Source organism: Osmerus eperlanus, chromosome 14 (assembly GCF_963692335.1).
Source record: "Osmerus eperlanus chromosome 14, fOsmEpe2.1, whole genome shotgun sequence".
NCBI classification, from domain to species: Eukaryota; Metazoa; Chordata; class Actinopteri; order Osmeriformes; family Osmeridae; genus Osmerus; species Osmerus eperlanus.
The window spans coordinates 5,511,175-5,537,995 of NC_085031.1; the positions used below are offsets into that span (position 1 = coordinate 5,511,175).

Below are 26,821 nucleotides of genomic sequence, written 5' to 3' on the forward strand. Positions count from 1 at the left end.
TGTTCAGGTGGGCGAGAGAGGGCGAAGAGAAGGAAGGCAAAGAGAGAGAGAAATGGGGAGAGAGTGATGGAAAGAGGACGGCTATTTACATTATAGCATTGGCTCTCGAACAGTAGCAGAGACAGGAGAGAGAGAGAGAGAGAGAGAGAGAGAGAGAGAGAGAGAGAGAGAGAGAGAGAGAGAGAGAGAGAGAGAGAGAGAGAGAGAGAGAGAGAGAGAGAGAGAGAGAGAGAGGAGAACTGAGGAGGAGCAGGGGTCAGAGAACACCTGCTGTTCCTCCTCTGAGCAGAGAGGAACACGGACCAGGAGTCACCTTGAGCTGGCGAGACAGTCTTCATTAGAGAGGACACACATACAGGCTTCATCATCTCACCAGGTCCTCAATGTTGTTCCCGTGAATAACTCAGACTGGGGTGGAAGCAGAGGGTGTACAAAGTGTGTGTGTGTGTGTGTGTGTAGGGGGAGGGGTGTGTACAGGGGGCAGGTGAAAGACTTGCCTTCCCTGTTTCCCATTTCAATCAAAACCCAGAGCACTCGTCGAGATGGCAGATGTCTTTAATGTACAACCACAACTTTCCTCTCCCTGGCTCCCATCTAACCTAGACAGATATCAGATTAATCTCCTCCTCCTCCTCCTCCTCCTCCTCTCCTCCGTGGAGGTGTGTTGCGGAGGGGGGCGCTGGACTAGGGAGGATCAGAGCAGTCTATTGTTGTCTCCTCCTCCCCCTGCTCCAAAACACCAGCCCAGCCAGAATGGAGAGGACAGTGAGCACCACCCCCACCACCGCCCCCACCAGGCCAGGGCTGAGGCCTGGGGCTAGAGTAGGATGTCTGGTCCAGTTGGTGATCACCTTAGATGGGTCAAGTGGAATGGTGACCTCCCTGCCTTGGTGCTGGACCACACAGGAGAGGTTGCTCTCCTTCCACTCCTCACGTCTGACAGAGAGAAGAGATCTGCATGGATGGAACAAGAATTGTTCAAAGAGAGACAGAGAGAAATCATTTTGAATTCAATGATGAATGGAATAACACATAGTCATATCACTTCTTCACATTCGCTTCTTAACACAGTTCAACTTGGTGCTGATTGGTGGATACAACTATTGCTGTCCTCCTGACCTCAGCTGTAAGGTTCCGTCCGGGTTGGGCAGCGTGTCTCTGTACTCCACGTCCTCATGGTGCTCCACTCCGGCCTTGGTCCAGTAGATCAGCGCTTCTCTGGGGTAGAAGCCTGATGCCAGGCAGCTCACTGGGGAGGAGGGGGCAGACTGGAACAGCGAGATGGAGGGAGGAGCTGGAGGAGGGGGGAGGGGGGGGTTAAATGTGTTTTGTGGATACTGTAAGAGTGTGTGTGTGTGTGTATGTGTGTGTGTGTGTGTGTATGTGTGTGTGTGCTCCTGTCGTACCTATCCTCTCCAGGGTCTCCCTGGCGTAGCTCACATACTTCCTCAGCATTTCAGGACACTCCTTAGTGAAGTACCACTTCAAGTATTTCAGTTCTCTTGTCAGACTGTTCCACTTCCTGGCCAGAGGCTCTGCTTCGGGCATGACCGCCTCCCACTTCAGCGGGACCGCCTCCCACTTCAGCGGGACCGCCTCCCACTTCAGCGGGACCGCCTCCCACTTCAGCGGGACCGCCTCCCACTTCAGCGGGACCGCCTCCCACTTCAGCGTCCCAGTCTTCATGTCCATCCATCAAGTCTTTCCCATCGTAACCATGGTGATGGTACGCGTCCTTATGCCCGCTGGCCGAGTCCCAGTCGCAGCCATACAGGTTCTGGAAGGTGTGAATGGTGTCCGGCTGTGATTGGTTGAACTGCTGCTGAAGGTAGGCGAGGAGCGCTTTGAAGCCGTGGTATTGGTTGGTGAGATACTCGTTGAAGAGCTCCCAGAGGTACTCGCTCGCGTTCCGCTCCATCCAGGCAGAGCGAGGCACCAGGGTCTAACTGACGCTGTCAAAGTACTCAAAATGGTGGCCGTCTAGCGCACCAACCACAGTGAACTCTGGGAAATCGGTTATTCAAATGCATTCTAATATGATTAGAATTGTAAGAGCATGCTAGCTAGTTTAGCTAGTTTACACAGCTTAGCAGGTTGTAAAATCAGAGGATGGCAGCGTGATTCTACGCAAAACTCAAACTACCAAACATAAAGAACATAAACACAAACTATTAGTTAAATTGAAACCTAGCATCTCAAAATAAAACAGCAAATGTGGGCCTCGTCTCTGGTTCTGAGCCAGAAGAGCTCTAGAGGATCGTGGATCTACTGACCTGCAGAAACAGCGAGAGCCCAGAGCGACAGGAGAACGACCCGCTTCATCTCACCAACCCGCTAGACAGGTCCAATGTGGAAGTTCTCCTGCACCTCCTCTTGTCACTTCTCAGTCAGAGTCAGAAAGAGTCAGGTTGAAAGGATCACATCGGAAAAATACAGGTTAATCTATAACCAGATGAAGGAAGCGATGAGATGGATGGTCAGGCACCAAAGGTCCTCTTCTGGGGCAGGAGGATCATGGGTCGTGGTGTGAGTCACTGTGGGGACACACACACACCGACACGTCTCCACACACACATCCATGCAGACACAGACACACATACGCACTGTACATATCCGTCCTGCAAAACAGACACCCACAGACACATGCTGCATTAACACACAGACACACTCACACACACTTCCACTTCCACACACCTCTCCAGGCCACCTCCCTAGTTTATTTATTCATTCCCTGGTCATGCTCTGCCCCCAAAAGATTTGACTCTCTCTGTCTGATCTGTGTCGGTGAGTGTAGAACCTTTCTGCATGTCATCCATCTTCTTGCTCTCTCGCTCTCTTACCCCCTCCCCTCCCCACGGAGCCAAAAGAGGACGTGGTTGGGTCAGAAAAGGAGAATAGGAGAAAGACTGGGTAAGGAGGAAGAGGAACAGTGGGCAGAGGAGAGGGGGAGGAAGAGGAACAGTGGGCAGAGGAGAGGGGGAGGAAGAGGAACAGTGGGCAGAGGAGAGGGGGAGGAAGAGGAACAGTGGGCAGAGGAGAGGGGGAGGAAGAGGAACGGTGGGCAGAGGAGAGGGGGAGGGGTGGGAGAGAGCAGAGGTGGACAAACAGAGGAGAGGTGGTGAAAGTGAACTATGAATTATTGAGGTCTTGTTTTGGTCCAGTTGAAATTACAGCTCTGTATCTCAGAGAGCGAGATACAGAGAGAGAGACAGAGAGAGAGAGACAGAGACAAATAGAGCCAGAGAGAGAAAGAGAGAGAGAGAGAGAAATAGAGAGACCTGAACAGATTCAGGTCAGGTGGGACCATCATTCAAGGTTACAGCCTAGTTCTGTCGCACAAATCCTCAGTGGCACCCAGTGTGGATTGAGACCTGGAGTCCGTTCACCATTAGACTATGAAGGCATCTTCACTGCCCTCCAGTCCCCTTCTCTCAATGACAGGGCTGACATGGTCCCCTAACCACTCTGTGATCTACCCCTCTGAGAACGATGCTTATTTGAGGATCCTGTTCCCCCATTTTAGCCGTGAGCAGCCCGCTGTGTGTTTACACGTAATTAGGATGTGTTTGCTATCATAACAAGCTTCCATTCCACACAGATACAAGACCACTTTAGCCGTAATTAACCGTTCAAACAAGCGTCTACTTACACTAAGCTAATTAGATGCTGATAAGGAGGACTCAGTGACAATCGAGTGTGTTTATATCAGTCAATGCTGGTTGTTATTTCCCTTTCACACATTCCTAATCCAGACTGATTACAATCTGTCTTCACCATTCTCCCATACAGAACCAAGTAAATACACAAAAGATTCTAAAACCACACAATAAGTCAACAACATGATATCAAAATTAAACTGTAGTTTAATTTGGCATCTGGATGCAGGTTTTTTTTTTTGTTCTTTCTATAAAAATATTTCTTGTTTTTGATCGGTGATATAGGTTTTTGATTATTGTCTACCCTCTAGTGAACGAGTTAGGCTACTGCAAGCAATATATAAAAACTAGACCACGACTGAAGCAGTTGAAGTACTATATCTACTTCTTCATGTGTGCTGTGTTGTGCTGGACCATCCTGTATGAAAGCATTAGAATACATTAAACATTGATGGTGTCAAATAGAATAGAATGGGATGTGTCTCCAAGCGAAAAAGAGTATTGTCATACCTCAGTATGGTTACTCTGGGTGGGGCACCAACCACACACACACGTGAGAACACACACACACACACACATGCAAACACACAGGAAGTGAGACCGAAGACAACACGAAGAGAGAAGTAGTAGTGTAAATATAATCTTCTGCTTTTCAGTGCCAGTAATAACTACATGTGTTAATGGCTGTGCTGGTTGTGAGCTGAGCATCTGTCTTGCAAACCCAACAAGAAATGTATCATTAACTTCACTCTCTGGGCAAAGGTCTTGTACCTGAGTGAATCACAAACATGCAGGCGCACCGACTCACCCACTTTCTCTTTCTTTCTCTCTCTCTCTCTCTCTCTCTCTCTCTCTCTCTCTCTCTCTCTCTCTCTCTCTCTCTCTCTCTCTCTCTCTCTCCTCTCCCCTCCACTCAGTGTACTTTCCTTCTTAGCACAGGAAGTTGTTGGCCCAGCCTCTACACACACATTTCTCTTATGGATAGGAAATGTGGTTATACGAGACACTCACTCGCCTTATCAACACCAGAGAAACAACTCTCTCCCTTCATCTCTCCCTCCTTTTCATCTCCCATCACATCCTACCTGCAGTGGGAAACATCAGCCACACCATGAGCAAAAAGAAACTGAGTGAGTACTGTGTGTGTTTGCGAGTGTGTGTGGATGTTTGCGTTTTTGCTGTTGCGTTTGTGTTGGGTGTGGGCAAGCGGTTCTGTTCTCACACAGGTAAAAAAAGACCTGTTAGAGAACCGCCAATCAAAGCTTTTATGATTTAATCTTTGATCTGCACTGTCGCGCAAGCGAGGCCAGTTAATCTGGGATATTTTCTAATTGGCAGTGCTGTGTGTGTCCTCTCCTTGATCTGTGCTGACTCTGCAAAATGAGCTCACAGCTGCTTAAGCCTGAACAGTTTACTTGACAGTTAAACAAGTGCCACTGTGCAAGCACACACACATTCACAGCACTTTCAGAAGCAGATGCATCACACAGGAAGCTGAGTTCTATATGCAGCACTAAGCTGGGGAAATGTAGGGGCCAAGGTGGAGACACACACACAGGGTTGTGATGAGTATTCTCTGACTGCAGGTTTCAAATGGTTTGAGAGTCTCTCCAACCTGTCCTTCCGCCGCTCCTCCGACAAATCAGACGCCAAGTCTTCCCACAAGCACCATGGCGACCCCTTTCCAGACACACACCCTGTGGAGGCCACAACTGCAGCGGCGGAGACGACCGTGGACGACCTGAGCTTGATGCGGCCCCGGACCGCCAGCTATGCCCAGTCTAGCAATAACTACACCCACATCGGCACACTCCCCCGCCTGCTGCGGAAGAGGAAGGAGAAGAGTACCAAGGTTAGGTTAGGCTGGGTTATGCTATGCTAGGTTGGTTGGTTTAAGAAAAACTAGGCTCCAGTAGAGGCTAGACTGGTTTAATGGCAGGGTAGGTAAGTTTTGCGAACCCAGCAATTTTGGATTGAGTTCAAAAGGATTCAAACCAAACTATCACACCCTCTCCCCTCAAAGCACCTCCCCCAAAACACATGAACGCACTGCCTGACTCCTGCCAGGAGGTTGGTAGACAGGCAAGTAGCCCATCCAATCATTAGTGTCGGCCCGACCTTAATTTGTCATGTTTACTATCAAACCTTTAGATTTATTGGTTGCTATCAGGACGAAAAGTTGTTTTTCAGCAAATAGGAACAAATTACCTACCCTGCCTTTAAGGTAACCCAGGTTAAGATGGGCTTAGCAATGTGAGGTTGATTTTCCACACTGGGCTATGCTAGGCTAGGCCGTGTTACAATAAAGTAGACATCCGTTCTAGGTTTTAATTTGGTGAAAAGCATGGGATGATTTAAAACCCACATGAAGCATTTCCTAACATTTATGTCCGACGTGGTTGTCTCAGAAGGTCAAAGAGAAGGAGAGGACCGAGTTGAAACGAAGCCAGAGCCAGAAGCCTGCAGGAGACCATGTGACCCGGTCAAGGAACACGCAAGAGCAGGACCAGGCTGGACCGCAGCCGGATCATGCCCAGACCGACGCCCAGGCTCAGGCTCAGGCCCAGACCCAGGCCCAGGCCCAGGCCCTCATACAGGTGACTGCATCCATGCATCAACTATCAGGCATTATTCAATGTTGGAATAACACGTTTACTGGTTTTTAATTTTACAATATTTGGTTATTGTAATATACATATATTGTTATTATAATATACATGTTTACCTACCTGAATTTATATACGTTCTGAGTATACAATTGGAAATATTAATAAACTTTCCCTACAGGACCAGACCCCTCTAGTCTGCCAAGACAAAAAACAGGCAAACTGTGGAGTCGAGCCCCAGTCAGAGAAGCTGGCGCTCTCTGGTGGAGATGCTGGGGTATTACATACAGATATGAAAGAGCCAGCACAATCGCCATCCTCCTCAAATACCCAGGGCTCCTTTTCCAGCAAGCCACCTCGGTACCCTGCCCTTCCCAGGAAGACACTTCATCCACGGGGTGCTGAACCGAGAGACCAGGCCCTCCCCAGGACAGGGGCTGGTGACCTTGGCACAGAGACCAGCTCCAGACCCTTGTCTAAAGAGGCCGCCTCCGGTTGGCCAACTGTAGAGCAGGATCCGGAGAGAGTCATCGCAGAGGACCCTGAGAGGCAGACTACAGAGGCTGTGGGCAGGTGAGACATCTCTTACCAAACAAACATTATGGCGGCGAACACTGTAATTTGTAACTGTAAATTAATCACCCAGAACGTTGAATAGCCTACAGGTTTAGAATACCCTGATAAAATCATATACATTTTGTTTGAGTTGTTGTTCATGTTGTGAAAAATTAAATTCTAGTACAAGTGTGAACGGTTTGAAATGTGTTTAAAAAATGCAAGTAGCCGAGGCCTATTACTCCCGACTAATCTACAAACCAAGTCCAGTTCTGCAGTTTAAACAAGGGTGGGGGTGAGCGCGTCATTCCATTCCTCCTCTGTTACTTGCGGTTAAGTTGTGTAGACACCGGACAGAAGTTGACTGTGCCGTCTCTTCTGTCCTATCTGTCATCCGTTCCTCTGGTGTTCGTACACGTTAACGTTAAGTTCTGTAACCGACGGACAGAAAGGAATACCGAAACATTACAGACCATGGGAATAGGGTGAGATGTTTGATCTGCACGAGTTTCAAACAATTGGCGGATGCTTTCTGAAGTTCAAATCGAGTATGATAATTACATCTCTACAATAACGCTTTTTTAATGAAAATTTGAGTCTTTTTCTTTATTGTTTTTACGTAAGTGTGCACGCACGTGCACCGGACTGCCTCAAGGATCTAAATGTGTACGTGTGCTTGTGTGTGCGTGTGTGTGTGTATGTGTGTGTCGTCAGGGTGTGTGAGAAGAAACAGCCTTGACGTGGTGACTGTCTGGTTGTCATGTTCAGTGTCTGGTTGCAGAAGTCTGGAGGTTGTCTAAAGTGAGTGTGTTGCTCACAGGGTTTGGTCCCAGATTTCCCAGGGCAGTAAATACAACGCTAATGATCCCCTATGTGCTGTTTCCCATGGTGTGCCTGCCTACAACTGGCTCCATGTCTAATGCCGGATAATACTGTGGTAATATGTCTACATGTGTCCTATGACATGGGTGTGTGTGTGTGTGTGTGTGGCAGAAGACAAGTCCATTAGTTCAGCTCTGTAGACCGTGGGAATGGCTTCAGTGGACAGCATGTTCTGTATGGACACATCAAAGGGATAACACACACCAATACCCCCTCCCCGCTCACACACACCAATCCTCTCAGCTCCCTGTGCCTTTCTCTCTCTCTCTCTCTCTCTCTCTCTCTCTCTCTCTCTCTCTCTCTCTCTCTCTCTCTCTCTCTCTTTCTCTCTCTGTCATGCTCCCCCCCCACACACACACTCATGCCCTAGCAGTGTATTATTCTTCCTGGATTCTGAGTGAATTTCTCTTATCAGTTTTGTACAGTAGGATTGAGGGATCTGTGCAATACTGTTGTCCGCTTCACTCTGTCACAGAGGATAGAGGGAGGGAGGGAGTTAGGGAGGGGGGAGGGAGGGAGGGGGAGAAGGAGGGAGTGTGGAGGGAAAGAGAGGGAGAGAGAGATTTTTGAGGGACACAGAGGAAATAGGACAGAGAGAGAAAGGAGACAGTTTGTTGAATATAGAGTGACTGTGTATAAACACATAGAGACAGACCTAATGGATGAACTGTGAGTCGACTGTGCTGGTGTTTGGCCGCTCACTAACTGACTCACTAAGACTCCATATCCCATTAAAACCACTGGCTTATACACAGGCACAATGAAGATATTTAAAATCAGATATTTCACTCAAAACACATCATGGTTTTTTTCTGTCCCTTCTCTCCCTCACTGATGTAGACAGCAATAACAGTCTTGTGTGTCTGTGACAGACCCCTAGCTGTCAATCAAAGTTGAGTCCATCCCTGCCCAGCCCTTATTCCAAAACCCCAGCTGGGTTCTCTACTGCTCTCTCTCTCTCTCTCTCTCTCTCTCTCTCTCTCTCTCTCTCTCTCTCTCTCTCTCTCTCTCTCTCTCTCTCTCTCTCTCGGTCTCTTTCCCCCCCTCCATAAAGCGCTGTCATTACTCTAATTTCACATTCGGAGACACTGGTAATGGCTACCTGTAAAACCACCTCCTTTTTGTTCAGTCGTGTCCCAGGAGGGAGCTGTAGACCTACTTGGGAGGTCTGGGATCTCTCTGTGGGCATTAGCAGAGGCAAACATGCTCAGTGAGTTAAGATCTGGACAGGGATCGATTGTTGATCCACAATAGGGAGTGGAGAGAGGAGAAGAGGAAGTAGGAGAAAGGAGACAGGATGAGAGTGGCAGAAAAGGAAATGGAAGGAGGTGTTAGTTGTCTCTGTAAAAGTACTTTCCCTCGTTTGACTACTTCTTTACTAGGTCAACAACATGTTGAAAGAAACTCCGCTGTGGGGCTCGTCGACATTCAACCTCCACCACGGGGCCTATAAAATTCCCAGCCCAGCTCGGCTGTGGGGCCCTTTGATCTCCTTTCCCTGTGAACATGTGTAAAATAGCTCCTCCACAGGGCCCTTGAGACAGGGCCCTCTGCTCCGTGGTGGGACCTCTGTGTGTTTGAACTCTGGAGGCTCCACAGGCATGTAATTGCCTGGGTGGAGTCAATGTGATTTAGCTAGCTCCACCGTAGGGCCTAAGCTATGTCCCCTGGCCCAACTCTGCGGTGGGGCTGTGTCATCTGATCTGCCTCCACTACGGGTGTGTTAATGTGAGGTATGAGGGAGAGGGTCCCAGGGCGCAGCTCCGTCAGGCTTCCCGTCAGTCTTTGTCACAGTGATGTCACAGTGATGTCACAGCTGCTCTGATGTTAAACCCATCCGATGCCCTGGAACAGAAAGAAGGGAAACGTGGGAAACGCCCAAGTGTTTGTAGCACCGTGTGTGTGTGTGTGTGTGTGTGTGTGTGTGCGCGCGTGTTAGCGTGTGTGTTACACTTCCTCATATGACAGCATATACAGGGCACCTGTTGTCCTGTCATCCTGTTACAAACCCGGGTCTCACGCTTATATAAGACAGCGATGTCATAACGAGTGTGAAGAGTGTATCTCCTGTCTTAAAAACTGAATGATTTAGTAACACCAAATAAACTTATTAGCATAATTTGTTTTACTATTGCTTTACTATTTACTACTTATTTATATTACTATCTGCCATTTTGCTAAGACAATAATGCTATTCCAACATTGAGATGGATATACTGTTGTCTCTCTCACATACTGGAGGTCCTAAATGATCTCATGCGCCTCTCTTTTTCTTTCTCTCTCTGTCCCCACAGTCACATGGAGCCTACAGACTGCCCAGGGGAGTACGTAGAGGTAGGACCCCCATGTGTGTTTCAGTCTGTCACAGTACATATGAATGGATGTGTCAGTGCCATAGAAGAAGGGATCACAGCCTCACTGAGCCTCACTCACAGCCCCACTCAGCCTCACTCAGCCTCACTCACAGCCTCACTCAGCCTCACTCAGCCTCACTCAGCCTCACTCAGCCTCACTCACAGCCTCACTCAGCCTCACTCACAGCCTCACTCAGCCTCACTCACAGCCTAGCTCAGCCTCACTCAGCCTCACTCAGCCTCACTCACAGCCTCACTCAGCCTCACTCACAGCCTCACTCAGCCTCACTCAGCCTCACTCAGCCTCACTCAGCCTCACTCACAGCCTCACTCAGCCTCACTCACAGCCTCACTCAGCCTCACTCACAGCCTCACTCAGCCTCACTCACAGCCTAGCTCAGCCTCACTCAGCCTCACTCAGCCTCACTCACAGCCTCACTCAGCCTCACTCACAGCCTAGCTCAGCCTCACTCACAGCCTCACTCAGCCTCACTCAGCCTCAATAACAGCCTAGCTCAGCCTCACTCAGCCTCACTCAGCCTCACTCAGCCTCACTCACAGCCTCTTGTATGGCCTAAGTCCCAGCCTCTGTCCTGCCAAACCCTCTGACTGCAGGACTGTGATAGGATCAGGATATGGGAACACAAAGGGGGCTCAGAGCACACACACACACACACACACACAGACACACACACACAGACACACAAAACCTGCCGTTTCTCCGCTTCGTTGGTTGTGGGTGAATGGAGGAGGACCTAACTGAAAGCTGCCTTGTCATAGTAAACAAAAAGATCAGCGCACACATCACATCTACGTAATCAACATCACACACACAGTACAAAACTCTACACCTCTTTTTTTTGTTTTGTTTTTTCATTAATGAAAGATTTATTAGTTGATCCGCTTTAAAGTGGCTCAACAGCCTGCAAATGGAGGCACTCTCGAACAATCTACTGAATTCAGGTTCAAGTCTCTTAAATTAACTACTTTCCCTTGCTTTTATTAGATTACCATTTTAATGTGGGTTCTGAAATGTAATTGTGGGTGATTACGCCTTTAGCCTCGGCAATTATGCCCATTTCAGCAGTCCTTCTCTGGGCTGGGTCTAATTCACTCTGCCATTTAGGAAATTGAATCAGGAGTCAACAGTGCTGCTTCAGCAGTCTAGCTGCAGTGCAGATCCAGCCACAGCCTCTAGGTGGTGCTGCAACCCTTGTTTCTAACCATGGCTGAGGTCAGAGGGAGAAGGCTTGCCTGGTGTGACCCTGGAGATGGAGAGACAGAATAATAACACAAACAGGAAACCAGAGAGAGAGAGAGAGAGAGAGAAGAGGGAGGGAGGGAGATATAAAGGGGTGAGAGACAGAGTGGGAGTGAGAGACAATGTGGGTGAGAACAATCTGATCATCTTTCCGTAATGGTAAAGATGTTCTTTTCGAGTCTGTCTCTTATTTCTGCACATCTCTCCTCTCAACCCCCCACTCCTCCCTAACCTACCCTGTCCATTCCAACCCCCCGCTTCTCGATTCCCCCCTCCTCTTCACCTCTTCACCTCCCACACATACCACTCAGCACACCCCAATTCCCCTCCCCCTTGTCGCCACCTCTCTCTCTCTCTCTCTCTCTCTCTCTCTCTCTCTCTCTCTCTCTCTCTCTCTCTCTTTCTGTCTCTCTCTCTCTTTCAACCCCATCTCTTTTCTCTGAAACATTTATGACATTCGTGCTGAAATAACCATAAGGCCTCGGCCTCAATGGGGCTGTGATGGCTGAGGGCTGTTTCCCTCCTCAGTAAACACTCAGACAGAAACCTGCCTGTCTGCCTGTCTGGCTGTGCCCATCAAACTGTCTCTGTGTGGAGTGGACATGTCACCACCAACAATGATACTTTGTGCATTTGTTTGTGTACTAAACACTTATAGTTAGTATGTGAGAGTTGTTTTTATTGGTTAGAAACAAAGAGCCTGTCTGTCTGGAGCCTGACCCCAGCGCAGGGCTGTATTGATTGCTGTCTGGTGGGCGGGGCCGGGGGCGGGGCAGCATCATATGTAGTTAATTAACATATGTCTGGCATACGACACCCTGGTACTTTAATGGAAACCTATCATAGTGTGTGTGTGTGTGTGTGTCATGCATGGTACAGTAGGTGTCTTACAGGGCTCAGGTGTGTGTGTCACTGTGTTCATGTGTGTGTTTGTTATGCACAGTAGGTGTCTTACAGTGCTCAGGTGTGTGTGTGTCACTGTGTGTGTGTGTGTCTGTGTGTGTGTGTGTGTATGTGGACCGGTTCCAGTTCCTTGTCTTCCTCTGTGATAACACACCAGCCTCTGGTTCTGTGAAGCTGAAATGCCAGCAGCAGCATTGATCTGAGGCTGTGTACATCGACTAGACCGGTTGCGTTAACACGCCTCAGACAGTCCTCACTTCCTCCACAGCCACAGCCCAGCCCAGCCACACTACCGCCCAGCACACTACAGCCCAGCCCAGCCCAGCACACTACAGCCCAGCCCAGCACACTACAGCCCAGCACACTACAGCCCAGCCCAGCACACTACAGCCCAGCACACTACAGCCCAGCACACTACAGCCCAGCCCAGCACACTACAGCCAAGCACACTACAGCCCAGCACACTACAGCCCAGCACACTACAGCCCAGTATAGTACAGGACAATGTGAAACTGCTTAAATTCTCCAATTCAACGTTGTAACGGAAGTCTCAGTTCTAGAATGCTCCCATCCGCCCCCCCCCCCTCCTTCCCCCCCAGCCTGATGCTTCATTATCAGGTCTTTGTTCCAGAGGGTGAGGGTGATAGTGTTCTATCTGGTGGGCTGATATGTAGCATCACTGTAATGAATGCCCCTCCACACACACACACACACACACACAATCCCTGTTGGTAATCTGTGACAGAAGCCCCCACCCCCTCCCCCCCACCCCCTCTTCCATCTCTCTCTCTGTCCTCCCTCCCCCCCCCCCCCCCAGGCAGAGGGGTTCTCCTCCATTGTGCCCACTAACCCCCCAGGACAGATCAGAGGCAGGGGGGGGGGGGGGGGACTCATTAATTAATATTTAACCAAAAGCAGGAGACAGTGACAGAGCAGGGGAGATGGAGAGATAGAGGAGGGAGACGGGGGGATTGGAGAAGCATGCTTATGCGTGTCATTAGGCGTTTGTGATAAGTAGGTTAGGGGGTGTAATGAGTGGATACCACCTGCACCTTTTCTCAAGCAGGCACACACACTCTCTCTCTCACACACACACACATATATATGTGAGTACCCAACACACACACACACACACACACACACACACGCATGTGTACTCATAGCAAATCTATTCAACAGCACATAGTAGCTGTTTTCTTCTCTATATAATGAGCTCAAATGCTCTTACACCAGGTTGCAAGTCTTTGTGTTCAAAGCACATGTGTTTGTGTATCCACACATGTACGTACACACACAAACACATGCATGCCTGTTCAGGTGAGCTCAGGGACATGATGCTGTCATGGGTTTATTCAAATAGACTGTAATCCTGTGTGGATTACACAGATGTGTCTGACAGTACACAGGCAGGCTAATGATACTGTCCTGTCATTTCTGTCTTCGGCTGCTCTCATTCATTAACCAGATTAAATACCATCCTCTGTGTGTGTGTGTGTGTGTGTGTATGACCTTAGAGAGAAGGCTGAGATATTTTCTCAGCCCCCTCACCAACATCTCCTTATCCAGATCGACAGGGTCTCTCTCTCTCTCTCTCTCTCTCTTTCTCTCTCTCTCTCTCTCTCTCTTCTCTCCTCTCTCTCTCTCTCTCTCTCTCTCTCTCTCTCTCTCTCTCTCTCTCTCTCTCTCTCTCTCTCTCCTCTCTCTCTCTCTCTCTCTCTCTCTCGCTCTCTCGCTCTCTCGCTCTCTTGCTCTCTCTCCACACACACACCCTCTTTCTTTCTGTCCCTCTCTCTCTCTTCTTTCTCCCTCTCTCTCTCTGCAGTGCAGTATTCAGGAAGAGCAAACACTCCCAGAATTTAGGATGGTGTCAGGATTTTAAAACGGTTGCCATGGCGAGGCGTCCTCTGTGATGTCACTAAAGCAGGCGCCAGGGACCAGAGCCCCACCCGCCCCTGTGACGTGTGCGAGTGTTTACGTGTGTAAGTGAGAGCGTGTGTGTGTTTATGTGTGTACGTGAGGCTTCTTGATACTCTAGTTTCATAAACACAATGCATTCTGAGACAGAGGCATGTAGCTACTGCTGCAGAACACAGACACACACAACAACACATAGGAACACACACATAGGAACACACACATATACTGTCACTTGCTCCCTTTTTCTGTCCAAAACATATTATGAACCTTGTGTGTGTGTGTGTGTGTGTAAGTCTGTGTGCGTGTGTAGTATTCAGAAGAGCAAAACACTCCCACTAAGAGCGTCTGCTAAATGACTAAATGTGTGTGCGCAAGTGTGTGTGTGTGCAAGTATATGTGTGTGTGTATGTGTATGTGTGTAAGTCTGTCTGTGTGTGCAAGTCTGTGTGTGTGTGTGTGTGCAAGTCTGTGTGTGTGCATTGTTGTCCCTTGAAACCTAATCTCCTGCCATTCTAGTTAGCTTCCTTTCAAACAGGAATAAAAGGACAGATTCCTTTGAGAAGGTGCTGCAACTATGAGGCATCTCCCTCCTCCTGTCTCCCCCATTCTCTCTCTAGCTTCACTCCTCTCTTTCCTTCCTTCTCTCAGCCTCTCTCTATCACTACATACATCTCTCTATCCTTCTCTCTATCTATCTCTCTCTCTCTCTTTCTTGCTGTCTCTCTCTCCTCCCCTCTCTCAGTATTGTCTCTGGCTGGGTGTAAAGGAGAGAGTGGGTGGGGTCTGGCTGCTATTCGACAGCACTGAGAGCATCCCCCCTCCCTCTCCTCCTCCTCCCCCTATCCCTCCCTCTGGTCCCCCCTCCCCCCACCCACTCCTTTCATCCGAAAGCTATGAGGTAATCCCTACCAGCTTGTGAAGCACAGCACAGGAGGGAGTGAGGGAGGCAGAGAGAGAGAGAGAGACAGAGAGAGAGAGAGCCGGTGCAGGCTAGGGACTGGGATGTCAGTAGTGTTTCAGAGCTAGCCCAGATCAGCAGCAGTTTGTTAGCTTAGCTAGCGTAGCCTGCGTTAGCGCTATGACCCAGAGCCGCTAGCAGCCCGCTGCAGGACTGACACCGAGCCGGCACGGGGGGGGCCTGCGGGCAGGGAGGACACAGCCCAGGGGAGCGGAGGAGAGGAGAGGGGAGCGGAGGAGTGTAGCCATGACGGAGCGCTGCAGCCTCTGGAGCGCCCTGTCAGCCGCAGCATGCTGCTTCTACAGAGGATCCTTCATGCAGGTGCAGGTGAGGGTGTGTGTGGTGCGCGGGAGAGAGAGAGCGCGCGCGGAGTGTGTGTGTGTGTGCGCATATGTACCAGAGTTAGAGGAATTTTTACTCACAAGACATACAGACATGTATGTGTTTGTGTATGAAAGCGAGAGAGTTAGTGTGTGGGACATGAGGTGTTTGTTTGTTTAATGAGGAATATTTGGGGCTTTAGCTTGAGTACATATGGGAGTTTGTTACTGATCCTATCCCTGTCTGTGTGTGTGTGGTAGACAGAGAGGGAGAGAAAGAGGGAGAGTCAGGGGTGTGTACCAGCCAGAGAGGCAGTGATATCATTGAGAGGGTATCAGTTGTTCTGTGGTCTAAATCCGGACGGTGAGAAACCAGAGCATAGCTGATTCCTGAGAGATGACCTAGGCTGTGTGTGTGAGTGTGTGTGTGTGTGTGAGTGAGTGTTTGTGTGTCGTAGCACATTATGGACTGACTTTCGGTTGTAACATTATAGCAGAGTGGGAGAATAACAGCAGGAATTAAATCAGCGGTTCAGGCATTATGTTTGACACACAACACACAGACAAAACACACGCACACTTTTACACAAACTTGCAATTCCCTGCTAGTTTCTGAGTTGTGCGTTGCAGCAAGGCGAAGGTGAGTGTGTGGGTCCAGTGTTTACATCAGTTGCTGTCAGAGCCAGGACAGCCAGAGGCAGACAGCTACAGCAACTCTGTTCAACACAGAGTCCTGCAGTAATATAGGATTACTAGTGTGTGTGTCTGCTGTGTGTGTGTGTGTCTGCTGTGTCTGTGGGTGTCAACCCCAGTTCCCAGCCAGTCTAACTGGGCCATTGTAACAGGGATTGAACCTCAAATCCCCCATCTGCCCCAGCCTCTCGCTGCTCATTGTTTTTGCGAACCTTAATCCCCCTTTTCTGTGTCTGGCAGTTATTCAGCCAGTCAGCCAGCTTGCCAACCAGTCAGTCATCCAGCCAACCAGCCAGCCAGCCAACCAGTCACTCACTCACATCAGTCATCCAGCCAGCCAGCCAGCCAGTCTCCCAGTCATCTAGACTCAGTAGGCAAGCCATCAAGTCAGTCATCCAGCCAGTCATCCAGCAACCAGTCAGCCTCCCAGTCAGCTAGATCCAGTGAGACAACCATCCAGCCAGCTTGTCATCTTTGCCAGTCTGGATCCTCAATGCTGAGGGTATCATGCCACCCCCTCCCATCAGGCCCCACCCCTCTTACTATAATGCCTCCTCCACCCCCCCCCCCCCCCCCCCCCAGCTTCCCTTCATATCACCCCCCCTTCATCACCCATAGGATTAGAGATCACAGCTTCATCAGATCAAGGCTATTTAGTTGGCACAGATTCTCCTTCAAAGGAGAGTTCTCAGTTGGCCCGCGTGTTTCAGGAGAACCCTGTAAGAATAAATTGTCAGGTCACACGGGACCATTGCTATTTATATAACTGCATAATTGGGGGGAAAAGATCCAAAATGACCCCCACCTCCACCCAAACAAAAAAAGGCTCGACTTTTTCTAGGCTTTAGCTCGGTGGGCAAACACAGCGGACCTGGATTTGAACTCTAACTGTCACAGCAGCTCAGTTGCTGGGCATGATACTGTTGTGTAGTTCATGTCTGTACTCCCCCTCCTCCCCACCCCGATCCCCTCTGACTGAGCCCCAGAGAGAGATACTGCTTTATCTGGCACACTGCCGGCCTGCGCTACACACACACGTGTGCGTGTGTGGGTGTTGTGGCCCGATTGGCGTGTTAAGTATTCAAACACGCTGGATGTAATCCTCTCGACTCTTCGGTATCTCCCCATCCCCACCCCAAAACCCCCTCCATCCCGCTCTCCACCTACCATCGTGCTCCTTCATCCCCTCCTCCCTGTCCCCGTTCCAGTACCCCCCCCCCCCCACTCCACCCCCCCTTCACTCTCTTACCCTTTCACCCCATCTCTGAAGCGTTCCACAGTCAAATAAATCCTCTTTGGAGTGGTCTGCCCCCCCAACCCAGGGGCTGCGAGGGGGGGGGGGGCTGCGAGGGGGGGGGGGGGGCTGCGAGGGGGGGGGGGGGGGGGCTGCGAGGGGGGGGGGGCTGCGAGGGGGGGTGTCTGAGCTAAACTGCTGTTTAACAGGGAGAGGAAAACAGACTCTCACAGAGAGATCTGCTCATTAAAAAGGGATGTTTTGAAACAGTCTAGCTCCTAACCATCCGCCATGCTCTGTCTCTCTCTCTTTTTCTCTCCAGCCAGACTCCTTCACCCCCCTTCCTCCTTCTCTTTCCCTCCCCCTCTCTCTGGGAGAAGTAGAGAAGGGGGTTCATTAGGGTGATGGTGATTTGCATTTACTTTCTGTAGGCTTGTCATCCTTGGTATTCAACTTTCTTTGGCTGGTAAATGAATTCGTGAAAATAGTTGTATCACGTTGTAAAGGAGAGAGAACACTCCAAATAATTTAACAGTTTACTCTTTTGGCGTTGCATGGGTGGGACCTTAATGATGGTGGTTAGAGTGCAGTAGCAGACAGAGGGAGGGAGGGATAGAGGAGGGATCAGCGGCTCGTGTGAAGAGCCTGTTCTGAAGAGCCGACCATGTAGGTGCAGGTTGATCTCTCTCTCCTCACTGCTTGTTTTTTCTCCCAATAATCACTTTCTTCTACTTCGGTCTTCTTTCTCTCTCCTTTCTCTCTCCTTCTTTCTCTCTCCTTCTTTCTCTCTCCTTTCTCTCTCCTTCTTTCTCTCCCCTTCTTTCTCTCTCCTTTCTCTCTCCTTCTTTCTCTCTCCTTTCTCTCTCCTTCTTTCTCTCTCCTCTATGTCTCCTTCTTTCTCTCTCCTCTATGTCTCCTTCTTTCTCTCTCCTCTATGTCTCCTTCTTTCTCTCTCCTCTATGTCTCCTTTTTTCTCTCTCCTCTATGTCTCTCCTTCTTTCTCTGTCCATTATGTCTCCTTCTTTCTCTCTCCTTTCTCTCTCCTTTTGCTGCCTTTCCTACCTTTTGATTGAGGTAGCCAGTGATTAAAGCTCTATAGAACACTAAAAGCCCAGTCAGCTCTACTTTTGTCAGGGAGGTGATGATTATGTTGAGGACCACCATGACCTGAATTCATTTATTACTGTTATTCGGAGTCTTACACCTGATGGACCGGTCCACCTGGGCAGTTTCAATAGGGTTTTTTTTAAATGGGGGGCTAGAATGTTCCATCTTTGAGAATTTTGGGGAACACAGGAGAGGAGAGAAATGAGCTGTCAGTATGGAGGAGGAAAATATTGAGAGGTGCTCTCTGTACAGAGAGAGGGAGATGGGAAGAGAAAGAGATAGAGAGAGAGGGAGAAATATGTGTGTGGAGAGAGAGTGAGAGGGATGGGTAGAGGGAACAGGATAATAAAGGAGCTGTGTTGGACTGGACTGACAGTGAGAGCTGCAGAAGTGTGAATGTGTTGACATATAGACCCACCTCAGACTGTGTGTGTGTGTGCGTGCGTGCGCCTCTGTTTCCCAGAGATGGAGGTGCAAAAGCAGGTTACTGGCAGGGTTATTACCATGCATCAGAGGTGTGTGTGTGTGTGTGCGCTTGTGTGTGTGCACTTGTGTGCGTGTGCCTGCATGTGTGTATGTGCGGACTCGGGGAGCAGTCTTTGAAGCACGCCTCCTTATCTCTCTGAACTCTTTGTCTGACCTCCCCCCCCCCCCCTTACACCACCACTACCAATAAACCCAACCTTTCAACCCCACACATACTCTACAGCCCCATCCCCCCACCAAACTCAACCTTTCAACCCCCCAACACGTTCTCCAACCCTGACACCCCCCATATTCCAAAAACCTCCCCTAAATTCCACCCCAACCCCCCCCCCCCCCCCCCCCCACCGCCACCTGTGTAGATGCCTTCAGGAGGTCAAGAGGGACACATGCTGCAGTTTGGTGATAAGAGCAGAGTTAAAGGATAGGCAGACCACCTTCGGTTAAGTAAATCATTCAGTCGAACATGTGCTGGTGCAACAGTATCTGGCTCTTCAGGCAAGAGGAGACACATGGAACACGTTTATCTGGATTATCTGGATAAGGTTCACGGTTCTTGTAACTAGGTACCAACGCAACACCCTCGGTCCTCCATCACTTCCTGGCCTGGGCTTAGGCGGTTCTGCGCTCCTGCGGTTCTTTAACTAAGACCATGTTTGAGTTACGGGCTGCCAGAACCCTAGTGGAATTCTAAATGCATCATTTTATTTTATGAAAGGACCCAAGCCAGTAAAAGTGCCAGTAAGTGATTTGTAGAGAGGGGCTGAGAATACCAGCACAGCAACAGACAAAGACTTTGATCAGCAGGGAGATACAAGCAGCCGTCTAGATGGCATCTCAAGTAGAAAAAAATAAATAACAACCATTTTCTGTAAAAGACCATATTTCATTTTCATAACAGATAAGCCAAGCCTGGCATCATCTGTAGACAAGATTAACATTTTTTTAATAAAATGATTTATGATAACGATGTGTAATCATTTAAAGTACAGTTCTGCGGGATTTGGAAATTAAACATTAAATTACACTCTCCTTCAAATTTGATTATGTAGATAATTGAATTAAACACATGAGGATGTCAGGATTAAACTGTTTAGATTGTAGATATGGGGATCCTGATGAGTTGCTGCAGAGATGGAAAGAGAGAGAGGAGCGGAGCGGAGACTAGAGGAGAGGAGAGAGACAGCGTTAAACAGAAACGCTTACAGTCAGCTAAACTGTGTGTCTCCGACAGACAAACAAGCAAGCAGGCAGCCGGCAGTTAGTTAAAGCCACACCCATTTCCGCAAGTAATAGAACACTCAAGGTGTCTCCGACAAATCAGGTCTTTGCTATTTGTGACTTCTCCAGTTTCAGGGCATATTGCGAGGGCGAGGTGAGGTTGGAGATAAAGAGTGGAGGGAGAGAGATTGATAGAAGCGATAGATGGAGAGAGATGGATGGAAGGGGCGATCGTTCCAGGACATCTCCAGTTTGTGTAGCTCTCGCTCCTTTGGGCATAGAGACTAGCAACAACAGCAAAACAATGACATCATACGCTGAGTGGAGAGAGAGGGGGATGGGAGAGGAGGAGAGATGGAGGGAGGGAGGGAGGGAGGGAGAAATGTGAGGGTGACTCCACAGCAGGGTATCGCAGGCTCATTTCCCATGAGCGCCTCACGGAAGAACACGTCTGGTGGAGGGCAAGTTCTTCCTCCGGGACTGTTTTGCACACACACACACACACACACGTTCACACATATACATACACATATTTGGGCACACACACACATGTGTGCATGGCCACACACATCTGCTCCGAACGTGCGTGTGTTGTGTGTATGTGTACACACAACTCTTTGATGAATGTGCAAGGGCATGGAGGTGCTGAAGGTGTGTTTGCGTGCGTGCGTGCGGTGTGTGTTTAGAAGGAGGGGTCCTCCCGTTCCCTCCGCTGACGGAGAGAGCCCCAGCCAGCAGGATGAGCTCCATCTGCTCGTCACCATGGCAACGGCCCAGCGCACACACACACACAGACAACACCCACCTCTCATAACCCAACCCCCCATCAGCTGAGTGTTGCGAGGGTGTGCTTGTGTGTGTGGATGTCCATTAGGAGAGCAGGTATACTCTTCCCTTCTCTCCCTCACTGATGTGGACAGCACTAACAGTCTTGTGTGTCTGTGACAGACCCCTAGCTGTCAATCAAAGTTGAGTCCATCCCTGCCCAGCCCTTATTCCAAAACCCCAGCTGGGTTCTCTACTGCTCTCTCTCTATCTCTCTCTCTCTCTCTCACTCTCTCTCTTTTTGTCTCTGTGTCTCTCTCCCTTTCTCCCTCCCTCCCACCCTTCTCCTCTGCTCTGCTCATCCCTGCATGAATGAAAGTGATACCTCAGCCCTCTGCTGCTGTCTTTCTCCTGTAGCCAATCACATGCTGTGCCTGGCAGCCTCCAGGAAATGGTGACATCATCACTAGCCAATGGCATCACTACTCTGTGGCTAGCTGCTGCAGCAGTTAGGATGGAGGGATGTATAGCAAGAGAGAGAGAGAACGAGAGAACGAGAGAGAGAGAACGAGAGAGAGAGAGAGAGAGAGAGAGAGAGAGAGAGAGAGAGAGAGAGAGAGAGAGAGAGAGAGAGAGAGAGAGAGAGAAGGAGGGGGATGGGAGGTAGTAAATTCTCCTGACAGTGCATACTGAAGATAGAGCCACAACTTGAAAAAAGCTGTTAGCTTCTGAAATTTTCTGTCTTATCACAGTCAGAGCAAGCCTGGCAGGTGTTGTGTGTGTGTGTGTCTGTGTGTGCGCGCTTGCTCACATGTGTGTGACTGTGTGTTTGACTACCCAAATAGTAATCTTTCACAGTGACCAGTTGACCTTATGTTGTGTGTGTGTGGCTGTCTGTCTGTATAGGATCAAAGCCCTGACAGGAATCCTGATTTACATGCGTCTCCTGTCCACGTATCACATCAAACGGCTTCATCGCCATATCATTAGAATTGGCCAGGTCAGGAGAGACTCTGGAAGAGAGATACTGTTTCTCCCCCCCTCTCTCTCTCTCTTTCTCTTGCTCTCTCTCTCTCTCTCATCTCTCATCTCTCTCTCTCTCTCTCTCTCTCTCTCTCTCTCTCTCTCTCCTCTCTCTCTCTCTCTCTCTCTCTATCTGTTTCTCTCTCTGTCTCTCTCTCCTCTCTCTCTCTCTCTCTCTGCTATCTCTTTAATTCCTCCCTTTCGCCAATCTCTCCCACCCTCTGCTCATCTCCTCTCCTTCTCATCTTCATTGACCTGTTTTATGTGTTCTGGTTTGTCAGACCAGTGTTTAGGTCAGCAGCCTATGGAGAGTTAGAGGAGTCATACAGAGTCAGATAGGGAGTGACTGAATAGCTCCTAAAGACAGTCAGCATGAATTGCAGAGTCAGATGATGGGTCGAATCTGAGTCAAATCTGCTAGATACTGAACATCTGAAATATATGATTAATAAGTAAATATGAACTTCTGAGTGTTTCTCCGAGCACGCCTGTCCTCATCACAGTTTTATTGGATTTCAGAGTCTCCATGATTCCAGCCGCTACGTGTTGTAGGGAACACAATTAATCCTCTGCTGAAGTTTATTGATTAATCGATAGGATGAGTCTCTGTATGGCTCACACACAACCTCATGCACACACACACACACACAGTGGGAAACACATTCAATGGCTTCCTGCTGTCTTTAGCTTCCTGTTCGTCGGCAGCCCCTGGCAGTGAGAGCAGGCAGAGATGCATCGTGGGGCTTGCGGTTTATCTGACCGTGTAAAAGCCTCTGTAATAAGGGTAAAAAAAAACCTGCTCTGTCTCATGTTCGCACCTTGGCACTTGTCACCGTGGAAACAGATAGGCCCGTCAGCAGGCGTTGTGGTTGGCTTGCCCCGGGAGCAGAAGCAGGTTAGTATTGATGAGCCCCCAAGTCCCACAATCCATCAGGGCCTTGACCCTTGACCCCTCACAGCCCCACAATCGGCCAAAATAGTTGTGGAGGAGGGCAGAGGGAGGTGCTCTCTCCATATATAAACAAAAAATATATTTCTGTCTTTCTCCCTCTCTCTTACTTTCACTCTCTCTAGCTCGCTCTCCTCTCTCAATATCTCGGCCTCTATCTCCGTCTCTCTCTTTTCCCCCTCTCTCTCCCTTCTCCCGGCAGCGCAGAGATCACAGTGTTTCTGCTGTACCTGTCAGTGTGACGGCTCGACCAGCCTCACACACACACACGAACGCAAACAAGTGCGGACAGACAAGCGCACAAGCTGACAGGCAGAAGGATCAACAGAGAAGGAGGAGGGAGGACGGATGGGAGGAACAGAAAGAGAAAGGAGAGTGCGTTAGGGAAAGACAGATTGGAAGGAGACGGAGGGCTGGAGGGAGAGCGATAGACCTCGCACTCTAATGCAGCGAGGCAGAGGCAGGGGGAAAGGGCAGAGAGATGGATGGAGGCAGGATGACATGGTTTAAACAACAGAGACAGATGCAGGGGATCTCTCTCTTTTATCTCCCTGACTGTCTCCATCCCTTCATCCCAGCCATTACAGACAGACAGACAGACAGACAGAAAGGAAGGAAGATAGGCACATAGATCACTGCTTGCTCCCTTTAGACAAAAGAAAATATGGTATGGATATTGATCATTTACTCTTTCACACACACACACACACATACACATACACACATCCCCCAGCTGATGTTAAATCGATACCAAGGGAATTGACTGCTCACAAAACCAGCCATGTTACACCCCTCAGTTCACCCCACTGCACACACAAACACACACACACACACACACGTGCAGTCTGCATGCCTCCCCTGGGTCTCCACCAGCTGGGCAAAGAGGGGGTAACCACGGCAACGGCATCCCCAGATGTGGTCGTGCTGAGTGGACTGAGAAGCGGGAGGTGAGAAAACAGAGGAGGAGGGGAGGAAGGGGAAGAGGGTGGGGGGGGGGGGGGAGAGGAGGAGACGAAGCATGTGATGTAAAAGAGGAAAGGCTGGGAACTGCATGGCTGGTGGCTGATGTGTATTTGTGTGGGTGTGGGTGTGGGTGTGTGTGCGTGTCTTGATGGGTGTGCATGAGCCCTGCCTCTTGGCTACAATTCAGCAGTCCTCTTTTAATCAGAGTTCAGTCTACTACCCCCTCCACCCACCCACCACCACCCCGCCTCTCCCCTGCCGTGGTCCTGGCTGAGACCCAGCTGCCCCCTCCGGCTGGCCCTGACCCTCCCCCTTGGGGAGAGGGATGTGGGCCGTGGCGGGGGGGGGGGGGGGAGGGGCAGCTGGGTGATCCTTGACAGGAGCAGCTTTGTGATGATGACTTTATCTACATGCTAAACAAGACAAGGGTGCAACATCAGGGTCAGAGAGGCGCTGGCACGGGCGCACGCACACACACGCATGCACACACACGTACACTTGCACACACACACATGCACACACGCACACACACACACAGTCCAGATGACCTAGTTCCTATAGATCCGTTTAGGACTGCTCAGAAAGCTGCGCGTGTCTATTACACTTTATTCTCAGCGGGTTGTTCCTCAATGTGTGTGTGGTGTGTGTTGCATGTGTGTTGCATGTGTATTGCATGTGTGCGTGTGTGTGTGTGTGTGGGGGGGGGTGTATAAGTGTAAGTGTTCCTCCCCAGTGAACACACTGCTTCACCCTACAGGCCTGTTTAGCAGTGAAAACAGAGGTTGGGAGTCTGGGGAGAGAGACAGCATGCTGGGAGACATAGTTAACAGTCAGGAACCATTAGAGCACTGGGCATCTCCACCCCCCGATTGTTTGTGTGTGTCGGTGCGGGGGGGGGGGGCGGAGTTTGTCAGGCAGGCAGCTTTGCCACAAAGAGATGCACGTTAGGATGAACTGCAGAACAAGGCTGGTTTTGAAATGAAAGTAAGTGTGAGAGAGAGAGAGAGAGAGAGAGAGAGAGAGAGAGAGAGAGAGAGAGAGAGAGAGAGAGAGAGAGAGAGAGAAGAGAGAGAGAGAGAGAGAGAGAGAGAGCGCAGTAGAGAACCCAGCTGGGGTTTTGGAATAAGGGCTGGGCAGGGATGGACTCAACTTTGATTGACAGCTAGGGGTCTGTCACAGACACACAAGACTGTTATTGCTGTCTACATCAGTGAGGGAGAGAAGGGACAGAAAAAAACCATGATGTGTTTTGAGTGAAATATCTGATTTTAAATATCTTCATTGTGCCTGTGTATAAGCCAGTGGTTTTAATGGGATATGGAGTCTTAGTGAGTCAGTTAGTGACCAGCACAGTCGACTCACAGTTCATCCATTAGGTCTGTCTCTATGTGTTTATACACAGTCACTCTATATTCAACAAACTGTCTCTTTCTCTCTCTGTCCTATTTCCTCTGTGTCCCTCAAAAATCTCGGAGGTGGTTTTGGAGTCTGAAGAAAGTGAGGAAAGGGAGAGCGAAGGAGAGAAAGTGACGGGGAGGGATATGGGGCGTTGCACCAGCCCGGTGGGAGGCCAGGACTGTATCACATCCTGTCAGCCAGCTGTCACTTAGGGAGGGGGGTACAGCACAAGAGTGACACCACTCTTTTTCTGGAGGGGGTGTGTGTGTGTGTGTAGGCGCGCGCGCGTGTGTGTGTGTGTGTGTCTGTGTGTGTGTGTGAGAGAGAGAGAGAGAGAGAGAGGAGAGATGAGAGAGAGAGAGAGAGAGAGAGAGAGAGAGAGATAACTGCTGGCACTGAGCTCCCTTGCAGTATGCCTTCCGTGTCTGTGTGTGTGTGTGTGCATCAGTACCAGTCTGCTACAATGAATACAGACAGATCTTCATCCTTAATGACAGTAGAAGGTCATTGTTATCAGTCTTGGACTGTGTGTGTGTGTGTGTGTTATTAGATAAACAGCAGGTAAGCCTTCTGAATCATATGTACAGTCTGGCCACATGACTATAGAAGCGGCCCTGTCTGAGACCACAGAGGAGTCGTGCTGTACGGACCCCATGTATGAGGAGGGGGGTCAATTGGGGATTGATAATGCAGTGTGAGAGAGAGAGAGAGAGAGAGAGAGAGAGAGAGAGAGAGAGAGAGAGAGAGAGAGAGAGAGAGAGAAGGGGGGATGGAGAGAAAGAGAGAAAGATTATGATCAGAGAGGGAGGGATCTTTGGGTGTTTCATCTGCAATCCAGGGCTCCAGCCCCCCCAGAGCCCCCCAGATGGAGAGACAGAGAAAAGGAGAAAGGGTGTGTGTGTTTGTGTTTGTGTGTGCGTGGGGGGGGGGGGGGGTATGCTACTAGCTCTGGTCTGCGGTGGATGGGGTGGGGGGTCCCCCTTACTTCAGACTGCTGCCATAGCAACGGGGGCAGGGTCTAGCTGAGAGTTCATTCCACTTCTGCTGGAGTGGAATGAACTCTAGCCCTCCTTCATTAGAGAGGGTCTGAGCTCTCATCTTCCTCTCCTCCTCTCCTCCTCTCTCCTCCTCTCCTCCTCCTCTGTTCCCTCTCTCTTCTCTCCTCCTCTTCTCCTCCTCTCCTCCTCCTCTGTTCCCCTCTCCTCCTCCTTCTCTCCTCCTCTCCTCCTCCTCTCCTTCTCTCTTCCTCTGTTCCCCCTCTGTTCCCCCTCTCCTCCTCCTTCTCTCCTCCTCTCCTCCTCTCCTCCTCCTTCTCTCTCTCCTCTGTTCCCCCTCTGTTCCCCCTCTCCTCCTCCTTCTCGCCTCCTCTCCTCCTCCTCCTCTCCTCCTCTGTTCCCCCTCTGTTCCCCCTGTCCTCCTCCTTCTCTCCTCCTCTCCTCCTCTCCTCCTCCTCCTCTCTTCCTCTGTTCCCCCTCTCCTCCTCCTCCTCTCCTCCTCGCCTCCTCTCCTCCTCCTCCTCTCCTCCTCTGTTCCCCCCTCTGTTCCTCCTCTCCTCCTCCTCCTCTCCTCCTCT

At 49.9% G+C, this 26,821-nt stretch overlaps 2 protein-coding genes across 2 annotated transcripts in view; one reads left to right on the top strand and one right to left on the bottom strand.

Moving 5' to 3' along the window:
- Positions 1-630: 630 nt before the first annotated feature.
- LOC134034008 (HLA class I histocompatibility antigen, alpha chain F-like) lies at positions 631-1,946 on the bottom strand. Its single transcript, XM_062478314.1, is given in 4 exon segments — positions 631-954; positions 1,120-1,294; positions 1,407-1,477; positions 1,479-1,946. Coding segments are annotated over 4 exon segments (936 nt in total). The 5' UTR covers positions 1,919-1,946; the 3' UTR covers positions 631-704.
- Positions 1,947-4,643: 2,697 nt separating this feature from the next.
- Positions 4,644-26,821, top strand: part of sh2d3ca (SH2 domain containing 3Ca) — a 106,365-nt gene continuing 84,187 nt past the window's right edge. Inside the window, exons 1-5 of the mRNA XM_062477540.1 lie at positions 4,644-4,786; positions 5,243-5,508; positions 6,065-6,253; positions 6,444-6,835; positions 9,994-10,033. Of these exons, the coding sequence (XP_062333524.1) occupies positions 4,645-4,786; positions 5,243-5,508; positions 6,065-6,253; positions 6,444-6,835; positions 9,994-10,033 (1,029 nt within the window). The 5' untranslated portion in view covers position 4,644. The remainder of the gene's footprint in view (positions 4,787-5,242; positions 5,509-6,064; positions 6,254-6,443; positions 6,836-9,993; positions 10,034-26,821) is intronic.